At 39.7% G+C, this 25977-nt stretch overlaps 2 protein-coding genes across 2 annotated transcripts in view; both read left to right on the top strand.

The window, feature by feature from the left end:
- The first annotated feature begins 5546 nt into the window (after positions 1–5546).
- On the top strand, positions 5547–7224 carry LOC121887490 (E3 ubiquitin-protein ligase TRIM39-like). The gene has a single exon (XM_042398285.1). The coding sequence runs from the start codon at positions 5606–5608 to the stop codon at positions 6998–7000; it is 1395 nt and encodes a 464-aa protein (XP_042254219.1). The 5' UTR covers positions 5547–5605; the 3' UTR covers positions 7001–7224.
- Positions 7225–10092: 2868 nt separating this feature from the next.
- The window catches only part of waplb (WAPL cohesin release factor b), a 37279-nt gene continuing 21394 nt past the window's right edge, over positions 10093–25977 (top strand). The window contains exons 1-5 of the mRNA XM_042397522.1: positions 10093–10406; positions 11863–12359; positions 17326–18067; positions 20033–20436; positions 23446–23570. Coding sequence (XP_042253456.1) covers positions 11885–12359; positions 17326–18067; positions 20033–20436; positions 23446–23570 — 1746 coding nt within the window. The 5' untranslated portion in view covers positions 10093–10406; positions 11863–11884. The remainder of the gene's footprint in view (positions 10407–11862; positions 12360–17325; positions 18068–20032; positions 20437–23445; positions 23571–25977) is intronic.

The following is a 25977-nucleotide window of genomic DNA, read 5'->3' as shown; positions in this document are numbered from 1 at the left end:
CATTACCTTTGACTCTCCATTTCAACTGCTGAGTTGTCGGATGAAGTAGGAGTTGTCATTGAGATATTTTCAACGTCCTTCCCCCCAGTACTACTTAGCAAATGCAGGGTTGCCATTAATTTATTGCAAAATCAACAGTGTCATACTGAAATTCAGTTTGTTGGTGCTTTTATAAATACAGCATAAAACTGCTCTCCTTTTACAGAAAAATACTGCTGAAAGCAGTTAGCAGCCAAGCTCCTCACTAACACAGTTACCACACAAACATTACACAAACATTTGTTTCTGCCAATAGACTGTAGACTTACATGCAAGTGATTTGACTTTAGAGAGTATTCAGTAGTTGTTGTTAATTGAAACTCACTGTAGTCTTCACTGTTAGTAGTCGGTTACACAATTGTGTGTTGAGTTGTACATTTTGCTCTTTATGGTACAAATCTGTAAGTATGCCACTTGTAAAAAGTGCAAATTAACAGTAACGTGCGTTACCCCCCCCCCCCCCAAAAAACAACAACAACAACAACAACAAAAAACAAGGTATGAACTGAACCATAAATAGTTGTATTTATGAATCCTAACCATAGCCATCCCTAGTTGTACAGACTAACTAACATGTGCAGTTCTCTCATGACATGGTTTGCCATTGTAACCTTTTCTCTCGTATTTTAAGTGCTTCTTTCATGGTGACTGACTTGTGACTTAATTGACTTTTCTTGCTTGACGTTTAGCATTGACTTGACTTGGCTTACTTGAGTCTAAGTCAAAGTGACTTAGGATTTGCTTGAGCCTTTAAGGTTAAGACTTGAGACTTACTTGTGACTTGCACATGTGTAACTTACTCCCACTTCTGATATTTGTGAACATGAACTACTTTCACCCAAAGCCACAAACCAGAGACATAAGACTCAAATTTTTGATGCCATCCAGAATAAAGTCTGGAGCTGCTTCATATACAATGAATGTGAAACTAATTTTGTAGTAATTTTTTAATACCCAAATTTCTTTATTCTATAGTAAACTTTCATATCTGAAACATAAAATGTACCTGTATACTAGGCTTGGGCAATGTGTACAGAATTACTTTGTAAAGCAAGCAGTAAAAGGTAATTTTATGATATATTCTGGTTATTAAACATCTTGAAATCTCATACATCTCAAATGGGGATCTGTATTGAATGGATTGCACAATATTGTAAAATGTCAGTAGAAAAATGTATACATTTATTCAGTGTCAAAGTTGATATAAAGGTACTTTTACATAGACCTTCTGGTTTTTGTACATTCAGAACTCCATATATTAATGTGAAATATCTGTAGATATATTGGGGAGTTGCTTGCAATTACTGTCACATAATATTTATATAAAGTAAACCCTATACATTAATGGGAAAAGCCTGTAAATATATTGGAGAGTTGATTTTAATTTCTGTCAAAAAATTTTATATAATGTATACTCCATACATTTATGGGAAAAGCCTGAAAATATATTGGAGAACTGCTTGTAATTACTGTTAAATAATGTTTATATAAAGTTAACTTCATACATTAATGGGGAAATGTATGTAGATATATTTGATACTTGCTTTTAAATACTATCAAATAATGTTAGTAAAATAAAACCAACATTTACCAGGGATCTACTGTAAATAGATTGGATAATCACATAAAATAAAAGCTTAAAGCTCTCAAGATACCATTAATGGGTGTTAAAGGAGGGTAATTTGAATGTAATTTTACATAATTTTTCTGTGTTTTACATCCAGAAATCTGTACTTTGAATTGTACTGTTTGTACTGTTTGTACTATGAATTTACCAAAGATTACTGTGTGAAAACAAGAGTCTTCATTTAAACTAGGTAATTTCAAGGTAGTTCTGCCATCTTTTTCATTTTTTGTGCAGATTTATACATTTGTTTAACATTCTAGCAATGTTTTATAATGAGATTTTCTTTTTATTTTACAATGATTGGACTGTAAAAATGTAGACAATGTCCAAAGTAAATATCCGTATTTTTAAAATAAATCTCTGTAGAATAACTAAAGGTTTTTTACTGTTATTTGATGGTAAGTGTTTGGCAACTTTTGCTGCCAGACTTTTTACCATTTTTTTTAACCATTTTTTTTTACAGTGTGTAATGAGGCTTAAAGTAAAGGTGTGGAGGTCGGGGTAGTGGTGGATGGACGTGCACTGAGTCTGGCTTTCATTCAGTAGACTGAAGTTTGTGTCCTGCCACAGACCTGCATTTAATGTTCACATATTTATTAACAGTATCTACTATCTTTCCCTTAACCAAGTGTTTTAATTTCCTAACATTAACAATGTCTTAGCCTGATGGTTTTGTTGCCCTAACCATGATTTATTTGCTGTAACTACAATCCTTCCCCGACCATAACCAGTAGAATTTTAAAGATCCCCTCCAGACATGTTTTAAGACATACAGTATAAAACTCCTCTGCTTGGAATAATAAAGTGTATGACATGTTATTTCCATTAAAAAAAAGTTCAATTACCTTTTTAAAAATACTTAAAATGACATGTACTGCTTCTCCCTCATTGAAAAATCCAGATTCTCTCACTATGTAAATAATGTTCATTTCAAAAGTTTAACTGCTGGACACAAGATGTCTCCTAATTCACTGTAAAGTCCATTCTCAGTGTTTGTGCACTCGACGCTTTAAGTTTCCACATCACACTCGTGTAAGTTGCATACTGGACCACGACTGGCTTCCAACAAGTTGTGTTTACACAAATCATTCTTGTGGGTTCGCACCTTAAACTCAGATTTAAGGAGAGCACAGAGAAACTTTCCTTCTTTGGCAGATGGATGTGAAAACAAACTCTGCACAAACATCATTCTGCACAGAGAAGTTCAAACATCGGCCTGAAGGAACAAAAAGAAAAACATATTTGAGTGGAGGGGGACTTTAAAAATATTGGCATTGAATGTAATTCAGGGTTTTTGCAGAATTGTTCTGGTTTGGCAGTGGGGCCGGTCTAAAGTTACAGTGACATTAGTCTTTCATACAACAAAATTGGCCCACACTCAACCCAAACAAACTGTCTGCCTCGATACATAAAGGGCAGAAATGTCCAATATGGATATAATTACTGGGGATAGTGGGCTGTTTTTGTATTAGCCTAGCCCTTGTAGACTTTAGCAAGGTGGAACCAACTGATTGATGGATTCAGACTCAACATTTTATGTGTCCCAGGGTCCCAAACTCAATAATGCATAAGCACTATAATATCTACATCAGCCTTCCACCAAAAAAGGCAGAAACATTTACTACAACTAAAACTAATAATCTGATGCTGAACTCCAGCCTCCAGTTTTTAGCTCCATGGGGGCACCAGACAGTGGTGCCCTCTTCCCCCTCTTCTGGCACTCAAACACCTTGCAATATACACAGTGTCACAATTGTCAATGATGTTCATAAGACTGTTTTTGTATACAGATTATGTTTTTTTTTTGTTCTTCACAAAGCCACAACAGTCAATCAAGAGAGTCTTTAGAACGATAGAGAACTTCTGTTCCTTCTTAGAATAAAATCAAAGGGCCCTCTTCTCTCTGAACCATCATCGCCAAAAAAGTGAGTTGATAGTGGTGGTAAGTCACTTGGCCTCCATCCTCTCTGTCTCTGATCCTATGGCTGCTATCTGCTGAATGTCAAAGGCCTAATTGTTTTTAAAGATGGCTCTGCCAGCACCGATGCCAGCCCCTGTGCTGGTCTATTCTTTAAAACTGTGTGATGCCTGAACACTCCAGGTGCCACCGCCAAGCTCTGCCAGGTTCTCAACAACCAACGCCTGCTCGGGCAGCTTTTGGCACCCTTTGGAAAAACTCAGATCTGTTCTTTATTGTCAGGATATTGAACCCCTCCTGGTACAGTAACGTCAGTCTGTTGGCTGGCAGGAAGGCTGATGCTGGCACAGGGGCTGCAGCATGCCACGCAGGGATTTCGGCCAGGCTTAATGCTCCGCGGTAACTTCTGGAGAGGTTCTCGAGGTTTGAAGAAGCGAGGCTCGATGCCAAGACGACCTGGCTGCCCTGAAGAAATAGACAGCCATTGCAGGGTGCATGTCAACAAGCACTAGGATCATTTCAGGTCCTGTGGCAAAATGGCAAAGGCCAGTCATCCAGCTCTGGTGTAGTCTTGCCGTTTCTCCTCAAAAACAAACAGACGGACACACAGTTTTCCACAGAAACAGTGTTTGTGTTACAAGTTCAGTTTTATTCAGACCTTCTCCTTTTTGAAGTGGAGTTGTCTCGGGTTGACTGCAAGTTTTTTGTCCAAGTTAAAACATTTTCAAGTCATACAGATGCATCTTACCTTCAGTTTGTGCCACTTAGAGCAACATTTTTAGCAACCATTATGTTTTTAAGTATACCTTTAAATGGCAGTCAGAACATCTTTAGGTTCCCAATTTTAACTTACTTACGAGTAAAATGGAACCCTAACCCTACAGATGGTATCATTTTGAGAAGTATTTCATGAAATCATTCAGCGATTTGGTTTGATCACTAAAAGAAATTCTACATGTTTTACAAGATAGGACAAGACAATATTGAGATTTTGGTGGTCTGCTGATCTAAATCTTATATAAATGGAGATAATATACATGTATAATACAAAATACAAAAGAAAGTCAACTGACTGACATCAGCATTTCACCATAGGTGCTTTGACAAAAACATAATATAGGTCTTGTAGTTTACACACACATATGCAGCCAACAGGTATGAGGATATGAGAGATTTATTTATTACTATATTCACAGTATACAGTATATTTAAAAGGACATTACACCAATTTTACAAACAAAGGTTAGTTTACTAGTCATATGGAGCACTACTCAGGCTGTTAAAATAATCTCTGATGATGCCATCAGGGTTATCTCATCATTGGCAAAGGGATTTTTAATGAAAAACCTGCATTAAAAAGTGCTGGTGTGGAGTTTGAAAAAAACGTGACCATCTACAAATTGCATTATGGGAAATGTAGGATCCAGCATTTTTTTGGAGTTTGCCCACTTGAAGTCTGGATATTTCTGCCTCTGTTGCATCGATTTTCACGATTCTTTTTTTTAACCTTGTGAGTCCCTCAACTTTATCAAAGTGTTACACTAAATCACTGGAGTGCCCCTTTAAACCACTGATTATTCAGTATGAAATAAGTTCTGTATATTAAAAAAAAAAGTATCAAGAAACAACAACCCAGGTACAGCACCTGTTTTATTGGCCTGTTTGTGAACTGTATGCAGATGGGGTGTGAACAGTTAATGAGTTTGCTTTTGGGAGAAATAGTTAACCAGGGCTCCACCCATTGTATGACTCACCTGAGACAAACAAGGAAACACAGAAACACGTAGACAGTAAAGATTTACCATCAGACTCCCACTGAAAAAGGAGAGCTACAGCAGGAAATGTTTGGAGCTCTGGGATATACTGCCACTTACACCAGCAGCTGACTCCACCAATGAAACAAGTTTTAGAAAAAAAAAAAAAGCTTGAAGTGAAAGTAACTTTCAGGGAGCTTACTGGAGAAAGGAGTGGCACCATCTCCTGTCTGCAAGCTGTGTTTTCGGCTTCTATCGTAGAGGAAAATGGCTTCACGATCAGAGAAGGATTTCTGCTGTCCTGCCTGCTATGACATCTTCAAAGATCCTGTCCTCCTGTCATGCAGCCACAGCTTCTGTAAAGTCTGCCTGGAGAACTGGTGGAGAGGTAAACAAACCCATGAATGTCCAGTATGTAGAGCAAAATCTGAATGGAGCGATCCACGTTGCAACCTGGCGTTAAAAAACCTGTGTGAGGCCTTTTTACAAGAGAGATGTCAGAGAGCTTCTTTAGAGTCTGAGGCGCTCTGCAGTCTGCACGCCGAGAAACTCAAACTCTTTTGTCTTAACCATCAGCAGCCAGCGTGTCTCGTCTGCCGAGATGCGAAAATACACACCGACCACAGATTCAGACCCATCGATGAAGCTGCACAAGATCACAGAGAGGAGGTCCAGAAATCCCTGAAGCCCTTACAGGAGAAGTTAATGGTATTTAATCAGGTTAAAGGAAACTGTGATCAAACGGCAGAGCACATTAAGGCGCAGGCTCGACAGACAGAGTGGCAGATTAAGGAGCGGTTTAGGAAGCTTCACCAGTTTCTACAAGAGGAAGAGGAGGCCAGGCTGGCCGTTTTGAGGGAGGAAGAGAAGCAGAAGAGTCAGATGATGAAGGAGAAGTCTGAAGCTCTGAGCAAAGAGATAGCAGCTCTTTCACACACAGTCAGAGCCACAGAGGAGGAGCTGAGAGCTGAAGACTTATCATTCCTGAAGAACTACAAGACCGCAGTAGAAAGAATCCAGCGGTGCCCCCTGCTGGATGATCCAAAGCCGGGGTCAGGAGCTCTGATCGATGTGGCCAAACACTTGGGCAACCTGACCTTCAACATCTGGAACAAGATGAAGGACATGATCTCCTACACTCCTGTGATTCTGGATCCAAATACTGCTCATCCAGAACTCATCCTGTCTGAAGATTTGACCAGCATGAGACATGGAAAGAGGAAGCAGCTCCCTGAAAACCCGGAGAGGTTTGAGTACTGGGATTCTGTCCTGGGCTCAGGCTTCAACTCGGGGACTCACAGCTGGGATGTTGAGATCGGAGACAACACGGACTGGGAACTGGGAGTGTTAGCAGAGTCTGTTTGCAGGCAGGTATTCACGGGATCTACAGTATGGAGCGTAGAACACAGTGATGCTGGTTACAGAGCTTTCTCCTCAACACATAAATACACCGCTCTCCCAATCAGAGAGAAGCTCCAAAGCATCAGAGTTCATCTGGACTGGGACAAAGGAGAGCTTTCATTCAGTGATCCTCATACTAACACACACATACACACCTTCACACACACTTTCACTGAGCGACTGTGCCCGTACCTTTGCACCACGAATACACTCCCTCTGAAAATATTGCCGGTAAAGATAACAGTGGAAAGGCACAACTGAATCTATCTATCTATCTATACATACTCCTAAATTGAGTTCTAATGACTTATTCCTTAACATATGCATAGTTGTGAAGGTCTGTGTGATGTAACTATTGTTATTTTTGCTCATGTTTGTGGGTATAAGAACTCTTAACACATTCACGGAGTCTGCGCAGATGTTTTCTGTATGTGAAACATACCTGCTTATGTAGACACCAAATATACACTGTAAAAAAAAAATCGTGAAAAAAATCGTAAAAAGTCTGGCAGCAAAAGTTGCCAAACACTTACCGTCAAATAACAGTAAAAAAATGTTTGATATTTTACAGAGATTTATTTTGAAAATATGGATGTTTACTTTGGACATTGTCTACATTTTTACAGTCCAACCATTGTAAAATAAAAATAAAATCTCATGATAAAACATCGCTAGAATGTTAAACAAATGTATAAATTTGTGACACATTGATATACTAACATTACATTAAAACATACATATTTGGAGTTGCTCTATTATTTTCCAAGTGTATTACAACTGTATTTCTAACCCCAACTACCGATTGTTTCAGTTTCTGCCGTCTGGTAAACGGTACCGCAGCCTCAAAACCCTGACCAGCAGGCTCCCAGACAGTTTTTTCCACCAGACAACCAGGCTTATGAAAAATGAACACTAACTGCCTGTCTGCACATTACACAAACACACACACACACACACTCATGCAGCACTTTACACACACTACACTATGTTTATATGAAGTAATGATTATTAAAATTATGTTTTTGTAAGCCATTTTCACATCACTATTTTTTTGTACAGTATAAAACCAATATTTACCAGGAATTTACCGTAAATAGGTGAGATAATCACATACAATTAAAGTCTCAGGATACCTTTAATGGGTGTTAAAGGAGGGTAATTTGCATGTAATTTTACGCAATTTTTTATGGGGCGGTCTTAAGGATAAATTGGATAATTCTATGAATTTTTTAGTCGCTTTTCCAGTGTGAACACAGCATATACTCAAAACCTTCTAATAGTTAGTATGTAGTTTGGGGGAAACAGCGATTTGAATCAGCAAAGTGATTTGTAATTTTCACCTCCAGCAGACATGAGTAGATGATTTATTTAATTACATCAAGTGGATCCTCTCTGACATGCAGATGTAGAATATATAATTTGGGTTTAAGATTAAAAAACAGGAAATGATGCAGATGCTTTTTTCTTGTGAATTTCTAAATTTTTCCCACAATATGATAATTGTAGTATGAGCCAGTAGTACACAAAGCTGGCATGTGAAAGCTCTAATTGTTCACAGAACACAGATTGAGATATAAAGTATAACAGGGGACATTTTCTACAGAGTACATTATAGATGAAGCAGAAGTAGCAGCGGTGACCATTGGTCATCTGAAATTCATGCCTATTTTTTAGGTACCCCGAGCTAAAATGAGTTTTAGCCTGCCCTCACTGATGGGAAAATGGGATGGACAAAATATTAGGAACACAGAACCACAAACTACAGCCTCCAAAATGACTATAATGTTAAATCGTCTTTTAATCAACAAAAACTGTTCATTATAACCTTCATGAAGGTAAGTTGTATTACAAATCTAGTGTTTAAGACTGCATTAACTTTAGCTCTAGTGAATTCAATAAACTGGTGACACAGTGTATGTTTTTAAGTGGACATCTTTCAAGCAATTTCTCATCTTTCCTGCTACTGCCAGTCAACAGGGAACACTGTTCAGGAAAATAAGAAGGAACTTGGTGGTAAAAAGAGTGTAACTTTGGAAAATATCTACTTGATTTGATGTCTGAAGCCTCATATTAGCTTCAGATAAATGTTTAAGTACATTTTTGCATAAAAAGTGGACTGAGGATTTTTTCCCCCCATCACTAACAGTAGGTTGAAAGTGCATGAAGGACAATAGTCAGTATGAACAGGAGGAATTATTACAGCAGAAAAAACCTCTTTCAGTCTTCATAAAGGAGCCTGACTACTATTTTGAAAGGCTTGAAAAATTGTGAATCTATCTTGATATTGATTTCAACCATGTTATATGTATTTGAAAACAAATTGTCAATGGCTGAAGAAGTAATACAAAAAACAAGCTTATTACATGGATCTGTTTATGAAGAGTAAGAATGGACATAAAAGAGATTAAGAAATAAAGTGATATATTTTTTTACTGACTGGTTTCTGTGTGGTTAACTATTGTGCTGTTTTGCCATGGAAATAAAATAATTTAGTTTTATCATGCTACTACAGAGATCAGATCGTGACTATCTTGAATTATGAATTTGTTATTTAATGTGATGTGATGCTCTTCCCTTTTCAGATATTCTCTACATGAATATTGTTTTCTTTTTAATTGAATTTTTGCTTGTTTGATACCTTGATATGTTGTTTAATATTGGGCTATATGCTCAGTATTCCCTTAATCAAAATCATCACTGAAAGTGGAATTGTTGTCAAAGGCCTGGTGAAGGACGATGCCTCAAACATTGCTTTTTCGTTATTATTTTCAGTTTTATTATGTAGGCTAAAAAAGTAAGTCGGACTCTGCAAATGAGATAAGTGGCTATCAGATTATTCGTTCAGTGAAGCAACAAGGAAATAATAAAAACCCTCTTTCTGCACTCATTAAATGAAATATTTCCTGTTTTTAATTTATTTTCCATCCATTTTTTAAGCAGCAGCAAAATCACTTGTGCCGCATTTATTGGCTGTCACATGAAATTTCCCCTTTTACGAGTTTAATGGGAGCATCCTGAACGCAGCATTCGTAACGATAAGATTGATTAAACCACAAATGTGAAGGTAGAAATATTACATATTAAAAAGTCCGGTTTTGAGCTTCAAAATAAAACTTGACGAAAAACCACACTGCCAAAATTCATAAAACCCAGCAAGAAAATGTATCGAAACATGTTTAGATTAAGTGGTTTGTATTAAATCCACATTTTACTGCGGATATTATCATATTGAAATGCACCATCTTGGCTCAGCTAAAATGTATTTTTTTTTATATGTTCTAGTTAACCTTTTATTCTTATAGGATAGATGAAGTAGGTTCCGGTTACGTCCTGCTGTCGGTGGTGAGCTTGACGCAGCGGGGGAGTCCAATTATGGAAGCCTTCGTCGTAACCCGGAGGAGACAATCGAGTGCGATTTAGCTTGAAAATAGGAGCAGATTTCGCTGAATGGGGTTATAAACCACATCTATTATTGACAATCCCGGTCCGCGGTTTTCTCCGTTGTGTTTCTAAACGGCCAATTTACCGCTGTCGGTGTGTTTTCGGCCTTGTTTATACTGTGCAGGGCAGCTTGGATCAGGGAAGCAGGCCCGGGCTCCTGCGCGAGTTTAACGGCTGTTTCGGCTCCGGAGTGTGTTTTGTGCAGCTCAGCCCTTTAGCTCACCAAGTAAGTCGAAATCCTGACACCATTTAATGTTAATTTACTAGCAGAAATTGGTCTCTGTGTGTGTTTTTTTTTCGTGGTGCACGACAAAGATGTCAGTTTGCTGTTATTGTTAGCCGTTAGCGTGACGGCTCCTGTCTTCTATGTTGAGCTCTTTGCTAATGCTAACGGCTAACACTCGAGCTAACGATGACAATAACTTACATAAATGTGTTATATTTGTACGTAACTTAAATTTTACGTTTTACGCAATTACATGGATAAACTGCTTGATTTGTGTCACCTCCACCAGCGTGTTTTAATTGTGTTTCCATCAATTTTTCGGCTAGCATCCTGTCAGCACTGATAGCAGCATCTTAGCTCCATCAGATTAGCTCATGTTAGCCTTGTTTTGTCAGAGTAACTGGCTGAGGAACTGTTTCGAAAGCTGTTAAAACTACTCACACCCATCTACGCTGCTTCTTTAGTAACAATATAATAAAATGTAGATTTAAATAGTGAAAACATTTTATGGGTTTCTGTCGAGCAGAAATTTCTAGAGGCCGATCTTATGTGGACTAATATTTATTAAATTCATTAGTAACAGTTAAAGGGTATATTCACAATTTTTCAAGAGTGTCTTAAAACAACAGTCAGGTGTCCATATGAACATATGAAAGAGGTTTTCCTTGCTGTAATCATTCCTCCTGTTCATACTGACTATTAAAAGATCCCCTTCAAATGTTCTTTCAATGTAAGTGATGGAGGCCAAAATCCACAGTGTGTCCACACAGTTATGTTGTGCAAAAATGCATGTAAAAGTTGATGTGAAGCTTATATGAGACGTCAGCAGTCTGAGTTAGTCATATCAAGTGGATATCTGACACATTTACAGTCTTCTTAGCATCAAATTCCCTCTTTGTGTTTCCTCGGACAGTGTTTCCCTGTTGAGCTGCAGTGGAAGCATAGTAACAAAAAGAGGGACTTTGGCACTAAAAAGACTGTAATGTTGAAAGATATCTACTTGATTTGACTCATTTGGATGCTGAAGCTTCATATTAGCTTCAAATGAACTTTTAAATACAGTTTTGCACAGAAGGAGCACTGTGGATTTTGTCCCTCATCACTTACATTGTAAGTGTTTTATGAAGGGATCTTCTAATGGTCAGTATGAACAGGAGGAATGATTACAGCAAGAACAAAACATGTTTCAATGTTCATTTGGGCTCCTGACTGTTGTTTTAAGACGGACTTAAAAATTGTAAACCTGTCCTTTTTAATCATCTGATTTGTTGAGATGACACTGGCTACTGCTGTTCAGATTATAAATCTAAAAGATAAACATATAGTTTTTGTGCAAAATTCAATATAAAGGTTAATGTGGGGAATCACATTCACATCACATTCAATCATTTAAATATTTCTTATCAACTCTGAAGTTATATAATATTTCTTGTTCTCCCTCGTCTCCTTGTCTTAGAGAATATGACCCAGATGCAACAATGACATCCAGATTTGGTAAAACCTACAGCCGCAAGGGAGGAGAGGGCACGTCCAAGTTTGACGAAGTTCTGTCCACCAAGAGGGGCACCCTCAGCACCAAATGGGGTGACACCACCTACAAGGCCAAGGTGGGATCCAAGCGCGCTGGCGCTCCCAAGAACGACTCTGTCCTGGAGGTTTACAAGAGGCCCCGTCCGTGCGGCGACGGCTTGGAGGATCCGTTTGGGTTCGACAGCGACGAGGAATCCAAGCCGGTGTCTTCTCGCAGTGGCAGCAAGTCGTCTCCCGCCAAACCGTCCTCAGCAGAGCCTCCTCAAGCGGAAAGGCCAGGTGTCTCTCTTGACACGGGGAGCAGGTCCAGTCTCCACGCCATGGCGTCTGCTCAAGGAGTGCCGTGGCTGGGCAGTGACAGGAACCAGTCCAGGATCGTGGAGGACACAGCCCAGTTCTTCAACAGCAGCAGTGCTAGCATAGGTAACACAGAGTTTGAGACCTTTAAGTTTGGATTGATCAGCAAATAGAAACTGCATCTATCTTGATGGTTTGGTATAAAATGTCAAAATAATGCTGTTCACTGTAGATTTATATAAAAAAGAGCAATGAGGTTGAAGTCATTACGACAGCTGTTGTAGTTTTGTAAAGCAACTTGCTTCCTGTTTTTAAATAGGAACTTTATATTAATTTATAACATTAGAAGGAAACATTAAATATTCTTACGGTACGGTGACTCTGCCTGTCACTGAACAAGCTGAAATATGATGTTGTCTTCCTCTGTTTGTTTTTGAATATCTTTTGATAAGATGGCAACAAAAACGTCTCCTTGAATCTGTCGGCTGAACAGACGCCAACTCTGAAAGGCTCCTTTAAGTTATCCATCAAAATATAACCACATCTGGGCAGGACGATCGCGTCATGAGTCCTGCTTTTCATTCAAAAGGAACTAAAAACAAATGTAGATGGACTGATACAAAAGCTCAGTCCTGCTGCATCCGGAGGCTTGTGTTCACCACACACATTTTTCTTTTTTTTTATTCAAAACCAAACTGCTACGGAGAAATAAAGCATTGTAAATCTTCTGAGGGATTTTAATGGATCACCAGTGCTTACTCTCCTCTGGGTTTCCATGCGTCTGCATTGAGGGTCACCAGAGCAGGCGTCCTAACATACTGCTCAACTCTGAACACGACAGTTGCAGTGCTGCGTTTCTGTGCTGCTTTGTATGAGATCAGTAATCATTTAAAGCTTCAAGAACAGTTATTACCTGCTTATTGTTTCCATAAGTGCTTTAGTTTTAGATTTCCTTTTCGACCGAGCAGCATCGGGAGAAACTTGGTTTCCCCGTTTCTCTGCTCACAGCCGGTCGCTGTCAGTGTCGTCGCTTTCAGCTTGACTTGTCCTCAGCTTTCCGTGACCGCTGCTGGCCACCTGCCAGAGACGCGAGCCACTCCAACTGACTCCCAACAACAAGCTGTGCCTCAGTGAGCACTCCGGCTTAGAGTGACGTTTTCACAGTGTTGGGACACTGAGCCAAGTTGAAGGGAAGCCAGCGCGACACCAACGTTCAACTGAAACACTGTGTTATTTGCTTACTAAGGCCAGGCAATATTGACTCAGTAAATATGACAATCCTCGACCAAATAACTCTTCGATAAAATGTGCCATTGCCGCAGAGCCGACTGTTGCTACTTTCAGATTGATATTCAAGAAGATTTTTAGAAACGCATCCTTTTACTCAGCTAGAACAGAAAATAAAATGAGAAATCTATGCCTTATAACTGATTAAACCTGAGAAAATTTTAAATTAAAGTGAGCCTATTATGCTTTTTGTGGTTCCAAAACTTGAGTTAAACGTATGTAGAAATGCTTCCTGCAAGGCAAAAGCGAGGGCTTCAACCTGCTCTGAATGCTTCGTTTGTAGCATTTTTTCTTTACCTTGCTGACACGCTGACGTCAGATTGTCGGGCGTGCCTGTAAACGGCCGTCCGTTCTGTAGCCTTGGTTGCTAAGGTTGTTGCTAAGGTTTTTCCATGCATTATTTGTGTTGTTCACTCGCATATTTCGGATTGGATTCCGGCTCAAACATGTACGGATGTGTCATGTGACATTTTGAGTAAAGAACGAGAAAAAGAAGTGAAATCCTACTAGTTTGTTTCATGGTTGTTTACGTAGCCTCCTAAACAGCCGGGAGTCGGCTGTGACGCAGCTTCGTGAAGCTGACCAATCAGAACAGAGTGGGCTCATCAGGAGGCGGGCCTTAAAGAGACAGGAGCTAAAACAGCCTGTTTCAGACAGAGGCTGAACTGAGGAGCTGCATAAAGAGCCAGTAGAAGATAAATAAGGAGCGTTTTGAACTGTGAATCATGCAAAGCTACTCTAGTGGAGACCCAGAATAAAAATATAGATCATAATTACCCCTTTAAGGTATCGCGCTCTATATTATTATATTACCCAGCTGCTCTACATACAACTACATTCTTGAGTTGTGTGATGCAGCAGTGGCTGAGATACATAAAGCTGCTATCTCAGCCTTTTCTCTCTGATCCTTGTCTTTGTATTTATTTCTTTATTTTCTATCTGATCTCTAATCAAGTCCACAAAATGTACAAATCTAATTAAGAGCAGTGATTTTATTGAGCAATGAGTTCATATTGCGCTTCATTTCTAATTAATTTTACATCGTATGCTTGCTTTGTTCTGATAAATGAGAATTTGTATTTCAGAATCCAACATCTTACGTGATGTTTTGAAGTTAAATTAGAACAAACCGATTTTTCACACCATAAGCTGCATCAAGGAAAATCCTGAGAAAATCAGAGATTGAGGCCAATCCAGTCCGGCCATTTTTTGATCGGCTAAAGCCAGATCTATTTCTGATCCTCAGTCTGTTTACTCCGGATACTCTAGCTGTCAGAATCACCTCATTGTCCTACTTTAAAACACTGTAACCATTTCCTCATGCAGTGCTGAGAGCGAGAGAGAGAACACACAGAGCAACACAAAGCAAACCAGCCAGTTTAGTTAATGATATGATGGCAGAGCCACGCTGGTTTAAAACAGCCACAGTCACTTTGCTTTGATTTCAGTGACATTTCTCAGGTGGAGCACGACTCTTAAAGCACTGCTGCTGATTCTAAAGTGCTTCAGTATTTAATTCCTGATGGGTATGAAGAGAGGCTGTCCAAATCCTGCACACAACTTCTTGATCACAGTTACAGACTGGCACTCTGATCTAAATGCAGGAGGAAACCATTAAATCTGTAAAACTGTATTAAAATGGTTTCCTACTGTGGTTGTTGTGGGGGGGGGGCTGACAGAGTGGGTGGTGGATGTTTTACAATGGTCTGTCCTGCAGTCCGTGGCCGTTTTTGGGAATATATTTTAGGATTAGACTAATTCTCAAAGGGGCCTTCCAGTGTGGAAGCTCATCAGTCCAGGACTAAACCATCATACCCCCCCCTCCCCTCCAACTGCAGCCAAAGTGTGTCGCCATCCTCTCTGGATGTGAGTCAGCTGAAAGCCTGACATTCAGCGCGGTGGTCGATAAGGATCGATCAGCTTAGACGTTGCAAGTTTCTAACAGAGCTAATTTTCTAAAAAGCTCAGTTGGACCCAAAACCAGAGACAAGATGATAATATTCTGATTAGAGAAAGATCAACGTGCAAGATATGCAGTTAATGTACAGTAGCCGTGATATGTCGATCCAGGGAGTGAATATGATAAATATGAATATATCTGAAGATTAAGGCTCCACCTAACGATTATTTTCATCATCTATTAATCTGTCAATTGATTTCTTGATTAATCGCTGAGTTGTTTGGTCCATAAAATGTCAGAAAATGGTAAAAAATATCAAAACTATATCTACTATATTAATACTGTTTCCCAAAGCTTAAGATGCAACCTAAAATGTTTTGTTTTGTCCCGACCAATCAGAGAAAATTTAACATTTTTCCCTTTTTAAAATGGCTCAAAACAATTAATCGATTTATCAAAATAGTTGTCGATTAATTTAATAGATGAATGGACTAATCCTTGCAGCCTGGTAGAAAAAAACTACAGTCAAAAACAGTTTTTCTTATCAGCAGCCCATGGAAGAGGGTGAAGTAGTGAAAACGTCCTACTTTGCAGATTTGTTGCACTTCTACCCCACAACAAAGCCTTCAGAGAAAAAAAACCACATCTCTTGTGTAGAAAAGATACAGATATACCTTGATGTTACATTGTGATGCAACTTCCTGTCATCGCTCAGGGTAACGAGTCCAGTATTGTCCCTCGTTTTTTTTTTTTCTGTGAAGGCAGAAATGGCCACAGGGGTTGCTAAGAACCAGAGTGCTGCTGTGTGTTGTCCTGGCCAGTGACCCGCTTTTTGATTTTCTTAAAGAATTACATCAACTGGAAAAAAATAAGCGTTTGATGTGAAGCTTGGTAGCAGTTCCAGCTGTGTGTGTGACCTGTATTCAGTGAGTAAAGGTGATTTCTGAAATGGTGCAAACATTATGTTCATCATCTTCCTGTGTTAACCATAAGCCACATCGGGGACACACTGGGTATTTTGCAGGTTGCTACTCTACTGTTCAGTAGTTATCTATTTGGCTTTTTTTTTTTTTTTTTTTTTTAAGAGAACAATTTGGAAAACGTTGGGCAGATATGTTTCAGTGTTCAGTTCAGGTTTGTCTCAGCAAACACATACAATAATATTAATAAAATACAGTGTGTTGTATGACGGTTCTGCATGTTAACCTGATGTCTTTTTCCCTCTTTATTGCTAAATTGTCCACCTTTTCTTCAGATCAGTTCCCAACACAGTAAGTCAGCTGCAGAGAAAACAGTATCAGAGGATCATTTATTGTTTACATGCTGAAATGATTAATGTAGACGATCAACAAAACATTCTCTGGTTCCAGCTTCTCAAATGCCACAATTTACTGCCCCCCCCCCCCCCCCCCCCAAATTTTATATCATTTTATTATCTTTGAGCTTTGGAAACTTGTTGATGTGTGTTTTTGTTTAGGCCGAACAGTCAATCAAAAAAAAAAATGTCAACAAAGGACTCAATAATGAAAATTATTACTCGCTGCAGTGCCAGTGAACATTGAAATAACTGTAATTGTCATAACTGGATATAGTCTATATTGTCTTTGTGATCCTGTGGGTTTGTGTTGAAAGCCCTCCTGAAGTCGTAAATTCCATTTTAATGTCTTATTTTTATTATTGTTGTTTCAGAGGTCAGTAATTGCAGTTGTGATGTTTTTTTTTTTTTTCTGAGACAAATCCGACTAGTTGAACACACATTCATGTTTTCACACTAATTAAGTAGAACTGACGTCTTAAAAAGTATAAACTTAATAAAAACATCCACTTTTGCTACCAGTTTATTATTTTAAAGTATTTGTCAGTTTTGATTCTGAGTCTGTTTTCCTTTTTTTTTTTTTTTACCAGGGAAGCCTCAGCAGAGTTCCTCTTTGTCAGAGAACCAGCACAGCTACTCGTGGTACCAAAACGCCTCTGAGAGTGACAGGATGCCCCTGGCCCAGACCACCACCCTGAAGACGGGTTCCAAGGCTGAGTCCACCTATGACAACTGGGATGCTATCATGGGTCTCCGTCCACCCTCGCCCAGCCAGGAACCTCGTAACCCGGCCCCCACGCTCTCGTGGGCTACAGCGGGCGTCGCTGCAGGCAGCTGTGACCTGGTGCAGAACCGGCATCAGAAGCCCCCCTCTCCTCCACGGCTCCAGAGCCCCAGCGAGAGCGAGGACCTAGGGGGTGACTCGGACTTCCTTGTTGAGACGTCAGACTACTCCCAGACCTCCTCCTCCTCCTCCTCGTCGCTTGTAAGAAACACTAACTGTCGGACGTACAGGAGGCCAAACAAAGGCAAGGCCTCGGACTCCAGCGCCTTTGCCAGCACCGTTTTTGGTGCAGATCTTCCCAAATCCACGTCTGACGGCAGTAATAAGACGACAGGCGGTGGAGGAGGACGGGGCAGGACGAGAGACTACACAGTGCTTCACCCCTCTTCCGTGTCGATGTGTAACGTCACCATCCAGGACCGAGGGGTGGAGGAGTTTAGCAGCGATGCAGCGCCCTCTAGTGGTAGCAGTAGTGCCGGTTCAGGCAGTACGACAGAGCTAGGAGAGGCGGGATGGCAGCGGAAGAAGACGGAACAACAAAACACAAGGTAGATCAACACAGCTGGCAGGGTTGACCCTTTCTGAAACGTTTCAGGTTAGGGTTGGGTGGATGTACAAACAAAATGTCAAACCGGTTTAATGTTAAGCCAAATACCGGACTGGTAATACTGAATTTCACCACTAGGTGTCACACGTGACTCAGCTGCTCCCAAGTGGAACATAATGAGAGTCCATGAACGGGAGTGTGACCACAGTCAGGACAACTGAGTGACACATCGTATTTCTATTTCTCACAACAACCATTCAAATTGACTTTTCTTCTTGCGTAATGGTGCTTTGTGTAGCCGCCATGTTTGCTATCTAGCTGCTAGCCACCATTCAGGTCGGTAAAATGATCCAACTGCTCTCAGACTGCTGGAAGCTGTAAGCAGCCCAGCCGGGTTTATTCGGGTTATCGGTGAGATCTGCGCTGTTAGCCCCGGTCAGCTTACCTCCTCCAGCTCGTCTTTGGCGTCCAGCTGGGTGGACAGCAGCAGCCCTGTCAGTGTCAGAGCCTCTGTGTGAGGCACTTAGAAGTTTCATGATGACAAATGCTGGTTTAGTCAGTTTGCATAAAATCAAACAGGTTTCAGCTCGTACACCGGACCACACTGGCAAAAGCGGAAACTGGCCCAGGAAGTGAGACAGTGTGCAGCAGTTTTTCACTTTTATTTTGTTGAATGAAAGCAATTTGAACATTGATCATGACCTGAAACATGTGCGTATGCCAACATTAAGGCTTTAATTTGTCCATTATTTTTAATAATTCAAATTTGATTTATTTATTTTTTTTTTAACTGAGCTTGATTTTAGCTAGTAATTGTTTAGTTTCTGGTTATCTAATGTGCTTTCCAGTGTGGTTTTAGGGACGTCTGTATGTTGGTCTGTAGTCAGTTGGTCTGTCAGTCCATCAGTTTGGTCTAGACTGAAATATCTCAACAAATATTGCTTGGATTGCTGTGAACGTTTGTACTGACATTCACAGTCCTCAGATAATGAAACCTAATGACTTTGGTGATATCTTGACTTTTCAGCCATCAGCACCAGCAGGCCAAAGCTTTAACTTCCACTGAAATATTTCAACTTTTACAAGATGGATTGGCACAGACATTTTTTACATAATTTCATATTATGAAACACACTCATTTCATTTTAGCACCGTCATCGTGAGCATGTTAGCATTTAAAACTCAAAACACTGCAAGTACAACCTCACAAGGCAGCTAGCACCTTTTTAGTATTGTTGTAACCCCTTAAAAAGCTTGATTCAAACCCACAGGACCAAATATGTCTGGCTGAAATTTGGGGAAATGTGTCTGAAATGATGCACAGAACATGTAGAATATTCACATTTGATGCAACCATAAAAAAACAGGAGTTTTGAGATATTTCACTCAGTGTAAACATCATGTAGCTTCAGTGAAGAAAGATGAGTACATTGACATCAAACAGTGTGGAATCAGATTTTAACAACTTCAAAGCTACATGATTGGAAACAAAATGGAAAGCTGTATATCAAGTAGTTAAATTTTATTGTAGATGTTTGATAAAAACCAGATCAGTGAAGCTATGTGAAGATATGAGTTTTCTCACAGATACAGATTATCATTTTGTGAAAATCCATTTTTGGAGCTTTTCATTTCACACATTCCTTTTGACATATTTTCATCTCTCAGCATGACGTTCAGGTTAAAACATTGTTTCATTTCAGCGTTCAAACCTCCATACACGTTCATATATTTGGCCTTTTTTTTTGAATTTTGTGTTTTTTCATCAGTTGGGATGAAATTTTATAGATTAGTCTCTTCAACAGGGAAGAATCTCGTGTAAACATTAATTCAAATTTGGCAGGTTCGTTAATGCTGAACACATTTTAACTCGAGTGCATAAATTGATTCCTACATTTCTAAAAGTTGTAAAAGATGTCTGACTTAAATTTTTGACTTTTTTTGTTTGTCTCTGTCGTCTCTGCAGGTTCAGGCAGACCCAGCCCAAATCAAAGAAGGACAGTAAGCTGGACCTGTTCGGTTTCGAAGACGCAGATACCCATCAGGAGGAGAACAGCTCCGACAACGTGGACGGCGGCTCCAGTTACAAGATCAAATACTTCGGCTTCGACGACATGAGCGACAGCGACGGCGCCGACGATGACGGCGACGGCTCTAAAGACAGGAGGAAGACCAAGAAGGCTGCTGTCGCCAAGGCGATCCCGGCGATGACCGTGGAAGAAACACCGACCAACGACTCACCGGATCCCATGGAGAGGTTTGAGAGTTTCGAGAGGCTGGAGAGGCTGGAGAGGCTCGAGAGTCGAGAAAGACCGCCAGCCAAGGAGAACAAGAAGAACTCTGAGAGGCAGGATAACAGGATAAGAACAGGTTAACACACACACACACACACTCTTTCTGATGAACATCTTTCTGCATTGCTGAATAATACAACCTAAAGAACACAGAAGGCTTTAGGGACACTCTGATTACGTATGTCTGCTATAGGGGGAGAGACTAAATGCCCTAGTCAGGCTGCCTTGCGTTCCGACGAAGTTACCCGAGGGCTGGTTGGTTAGGTTTAGGTGCAAGAGTGACATGGTTAGGATAAAAAGATCAGGGTCAGAGCCAATCAGAGGCAGAGTAGTAGCGGGGCTTTACAGAAGGCATACTGGATAAACATGCATGACAAGAGCATTTAGTCTCTCCCCTGCTATAGCACACATCTTGTCTTAATGACAGCAGTATAATAGAAACTATAATCACATTTAAGTATCTCTTAGAATGAAAATCAAAAAGGCTCATGTCTCTCCCACAACATGCCGTTTGCTCATTTTAAAGATATTTCCCCCCGTCAGTCAGCTCAGGTGAGTTTGGAAACCGAAGGAATTTTGAGTTTGTGTTAAACTGCTCATGGTGTAGTCAATTAAATGATAAAGACTGTCATTAACTGAAATCATGTTAGCTCCTGAGGGGGCTCATGTTACTATATGACAGGCACTGTCAGGCTTTCCGGTCAGCGGTGGAAGTTTCTGTCAGCGAACCGTAAAAAAGCACAACACACGCTAAGCCGAGAGGAACACGACTAGAACATACAGGTCCAGTGTTAGGGTTTGGTTCTGATAGCTGGCTCCACAAAATACCTGGATATGTTAACAAATGTTGTGTCAAACTCTTTATCTCTGCTTCCTTTTTTTTTTTATTAGCAAAGAACAATGTAGAAAACATTCAACTAGCTTCCCATATTAGCTGGACCAGTAGTGTTGCTTTTACTGGTTAAAATGACAAACATCACTGGCAGCAGATTGTATCAGCTGCCTGAAGCTAATTAACATTAAGTCTGTAATGGTTGGTGTTGGTTAATGTGTATTTTGAAACGTCTCTCTGTAACACCGTTCTATAAACCTGAGTTGTTCTTGTAGTTCAACATGAGCAGCAGAGTGATGACTCTTCTCTGGAGGAGAATCTAGCTGAGTCACATCAGATTTCAGGAGAATCTTCAAATAAAACTTTTATGCGTATCATTTTAATATTTTGATAGTATTGCAGAGGGATCTTCTATATTTGCAGAAAGTAGGTCATAAAAGATAAGAAGTAAAAGTCAGACTAAGCTGTTCTTTCAGTGTTAGATACAGATTAAACATTTCATTTTCAGGTTGTAGCTACTCAGAGCTGTAATGTTTTTACACGGCCAAGTTTTAGTTATTTATACATGCAGCTTCTTATGAATATAGAAACCTAATTAGACATGATGGGGGATTCAAAAGGATTCAGATTCTCTGAGATAATCTCAAACCACGACCAGAGGTTCAATCCTGATCTTGAGATGGTTCGTTTAGGATGCTGGACACCAGAGTCTGACAGGGTTTTGTGTAAAAGGTTACTAGTATGAGGCCTCATATCAGAGGAAGCTGGAGGTCATCTTCTGTTTGTGCTGTTTATGTGTACGCAAGCACCCAACACCCACACCAACAGGAATATACACTGCTCTGTTTTTACCCCCATACCAGGGTACGCTATGTACCCGTCGTCCCACACACGCTCATACTCTCACACTCACAAACACACACGGAGCACGGTGTCCTGACAACACTAACAAACACTATCTCCTTCCTTATCTCCTCTCAGCTTGTCCTCAACAGCCAATCAGTGAGTGAAGGGACAGCGAGTGGTGTTTATCTGGTCTAAACGAGACCACCGAATATAAACTGAAAACGCTGACAAATACAGATGACCTTTATTTAACTAGGAAAAAGCCTCACTGGAAGATAGACAACAACCACAAGTACAAAAAAAACCCAAAACAAATGACAAATTAATTACATCACAATTACAAAGTGAAACACTGCAGTCATATATACTATATATATATATAATATTTCATCCTAAAGAAAACTTAAGACTCCTTAAAACAACTAAATAACTGTCAAGATCTCAAAATAAAGACACAAACAATTCAATTTCATACCATTTCCATTTAAAAATCACAAAGTGTCTGCATTCAGGATCTAATCGATACTTAATGTTTTGTTTTTATTATTTACAATCACATCCCTTCCTTAATATTAGATACAGCACAGTTGAAACAGAACAGTCGAGCAGGTAATAATGATAATAACTTTATTTGTGCCTTTTGATGCAATGATGTGGCCCAAAGTGCTTTACAAACAGGGTTAAAACCAATGTTAGGCTGAAAATGTTGACAAAGTTCAATTACCCAAATAATTGGCCAGATTAAAAAGATAGATCTTTCATTTCTTTTTAAGAATAGCAAGTAGGGCTGCAACTAACAATCATTTTCATTATAGTTTAACCTGGCTGTTCTTTTCTTGATTAATCAGTTAATCATTTTGTCCTTAAAAAATCAGAAAATGGTAAGAAAATTTAACAAAAAATGCCTGTTATAATTTCTTAGACCAAATGTCTTCAAATGTCTTTTTTACTGATCAACAGTCCAGAATCCAAAAATATCTCTGTATGATCCTGAAAAGCTTCATAATGTCACATTTGAGAAGCTGCAACCAGCAACAACTTGGCATCTTTCTTGGAAAAAAAGACTAAAATTATTATTTGATTATCAAAATAGTTGTTGATAAATTTTTGTCGGTCAGTTAATCAACTAGTTGTTGCAGCTCTAACAGCGAAGGAGTTTACTGTTGTAAGATCCAGGGGGAAGGTGCTCCACAGTGTGCATAAACTAATACTGCAATGGAGCAGAAATGTGTAGGATATCAGTTTAGGAGAGAAAGACAACCGCTCTATAAAATATAATAGATAGATGTCAGTAATGCCCACACAGCAGTTCTTCTACTGTTATTCCAAAGTAAATGGGACCAATAATCCCAGCGTAGTAAAGATTTTCATTCAGCTTGATTGACTGTCTGACTGGTTTGTCCACAGACGTCCTGGACTTCTCGGAGGAAGGTCTCAGGGTGGTAGCCGGGGCTCCCAGGAGGCCGCCTCAGGGCAAACCGGCCGAGAAGAACCCCGATTCCTTCCGGAGGATCTTCAGCGCACACAAGAAGGTTAGTCCACATTCACACACACACACATCGCACATCGCCGGGTCACATGACGGCTGGTGTTCGCTGCATGGATGACTGTTAAGTGTTGGCTAAGAGCTCATGTCACATCCTCTCACTCTGGGGGTGTGAAAGAGCTTTGAAATGTCTCTTTTTAAAAATCCTTGGATATGCTGTGAATGTCTCAGTAGGAAGTGAAAGAAAAAGTAGTGCTGCGAAACACTGACAGACTATCAGATTGTCTTTATTGCCATATTTGACCAGATTAATCTAAGACTGGTGGTACTGGTGTTATTATTTCTAAAAGACCAAAACCAAGAAATGAACTGCTACTAACAAATATTGTGTATGTAGCTTGATATATCTTATTCCTCTGTGCTGTAGACCTCTGTTGTCAATGAGCCATACTGCTGCACTGTGGATTAATCCGCAACTGAAAATAGTCCCCAACAAGTGCACTATTTGCTCCTGTTTGAGTAACATTTTCTAAAAACTACAGTGACCAGCTATTTTGGAAAAATCAGCGTCTTCTTTAAACATGCAGTTATATGTTTGTGAGCCATTTTTCAAAGCTTTATGTCTTCAGTAGGAACACAGACAGAGTAGAGAAGTCAGAAGTTGTGCAACACTGATGAAAATATAGAATAACACCAGACTGATCCTTTAAAACACGGTATACAGTTTTTAAGTATTTTTTTTAAGACTTTTTTTGCACAGTAAAAACCTGAGATGATAATTTCTTAACATTTGTTAAATCTTCACAGTCAGACAGAAAAATAAACCAGTTAGACAGAAACGAGTCGATTTGCAGTTACAACACAATCGTCAACCTTTCATTTTATTTTACAGATGTAAGTAGTAAAGAGTAAATAACACTCGATGATCCCGTTTAACAGATCTCCTCAGCAGTTCCTACACGTTTAGATTTTATTTGTGTTGGTCAACTCTGCCTGGAGTGTCCTTCACAAACAAACAAAAGTAACTACTAACAACTAACAACTTAAATTTTACTGCCCTTTCAAAAGCACTTTGTAAAACCCTTGTGGTCTAGTTAGTAGATGAAAATGCTCCAAATACAACGGCTAAACCGGATAAACATGTAAAACTTGAGCTGAGCCTTCTGACTGAAACATAATAAATCATAGTGAGATCAAATAAACAGAAAAACAGGGAACAATCTCTCAGTATGGAGGCACATCTAGATCATTTTATGCATGTGCACTTGTCAATCGCCAACTGTAAAACATTCCTTCGTTACATTACAGAAGACTTCTACATGTACCTGTGTGTGTGTATGGGACTGTCCACCTACGCCCAGTATGACTCAGTGCTGAGTGTGTGTGTGCGTGTGTGTGTGTGTGTGTGGGGGCAGAGCAGAGGAGTTCAGCTCTGGTTTATTCATGGCTGGATGGGGGGGGGGTATATCGAGTCGACTTTGAACATCTCCGAACTGCTTCTCTTTTATTTATCAGCGTGCTAATGGCCTGTCGCTCCCCGGCTCTCAGACTGGGCTCACTGTATATCAGACTATTGATTTCATAAGCGCCGTGGTGGCTTTTTATAGCAGAGAGATCAATGTCTGAAATCCAGACCAACGGATGTGCGAGTCTTAAGTTAACTTTTTTAATAGTTATCAGCGTTTCCTACTCGAGGCTATATTTATCTCTCACATGTGAAACCTCACTGCAATTAAAACCTTACATCAGGTGGAAAAACTTGGATCGAGCTGCTGATTTGATTTAGCTCTTCTGCTGTAGAGGTGTTTGTTAATTAGACCTCGGTGCCGATCGTGGAGTCGGTCGTAACGAGCTCCGCGATGCCTCTCTCTTCATCACAGCTGCTTGTTAAACACGTTCTTGTTAGTTTACAGCGTTTTAACTTTGTTGGGAGCAGTGATGTATCTTTGCATTTGTAATTAGAATAATTTCTGAATTGAAATTAGTTTTGTAGATGCGGTTCAGAATTTTCTGCGAGTAGTAATTCACACATAAGTCGCTCCCTCCGGTGTGTATATTAGTCTTCATATTACTTTTTTTTCTTTTCAAATAGATTTTGCTGCAGGATGAGATGATTATATTTTGCAAATAAATGCACTTTGGTTTTTGGAGGGTTTATAGAATCAAATTGGGAACATCTAGAAGGATAATTATAAAGTTTAGGCCAGGCAGTTAACACAACCAAAATATCTCAACTTAAAACATTTGAATTTGTATCTTACCCCTTTTTTAAAGCACCTGAATGTTCAACTAACTCATATATGACCCAATCTATCAGCCAATCACTGTCAGTCAGCATCTGCTGGCATTCTTTGTGTGGGTTCGTTCCAAACTGAGGAAGTTGAGTCATTGTTGTTGCTTAAATATTGAGCAGATTGCATCTGGGTCATGTGGGTGCACTTCACAATACAGAA

The sequence above is a fragment of the Thunnus maccoyii genome, chromosome 20 (genome assembly GCF_910596095.1).
Source record: "Thunnus maccoyii chromosome 20, fThuMac1.1, whole genome shotgun sequence".
Classification (NCBI taxonomy): domain Eukaryota; kingdom Metazoa; phylum Chordata; class Actinopteri; order Scombriformes; family Scombridae; genus Thunnus; species Thunnus maccoyii.
This window is presented reverse-complemented; position numbering and strand designations above follow the sequence as displayed.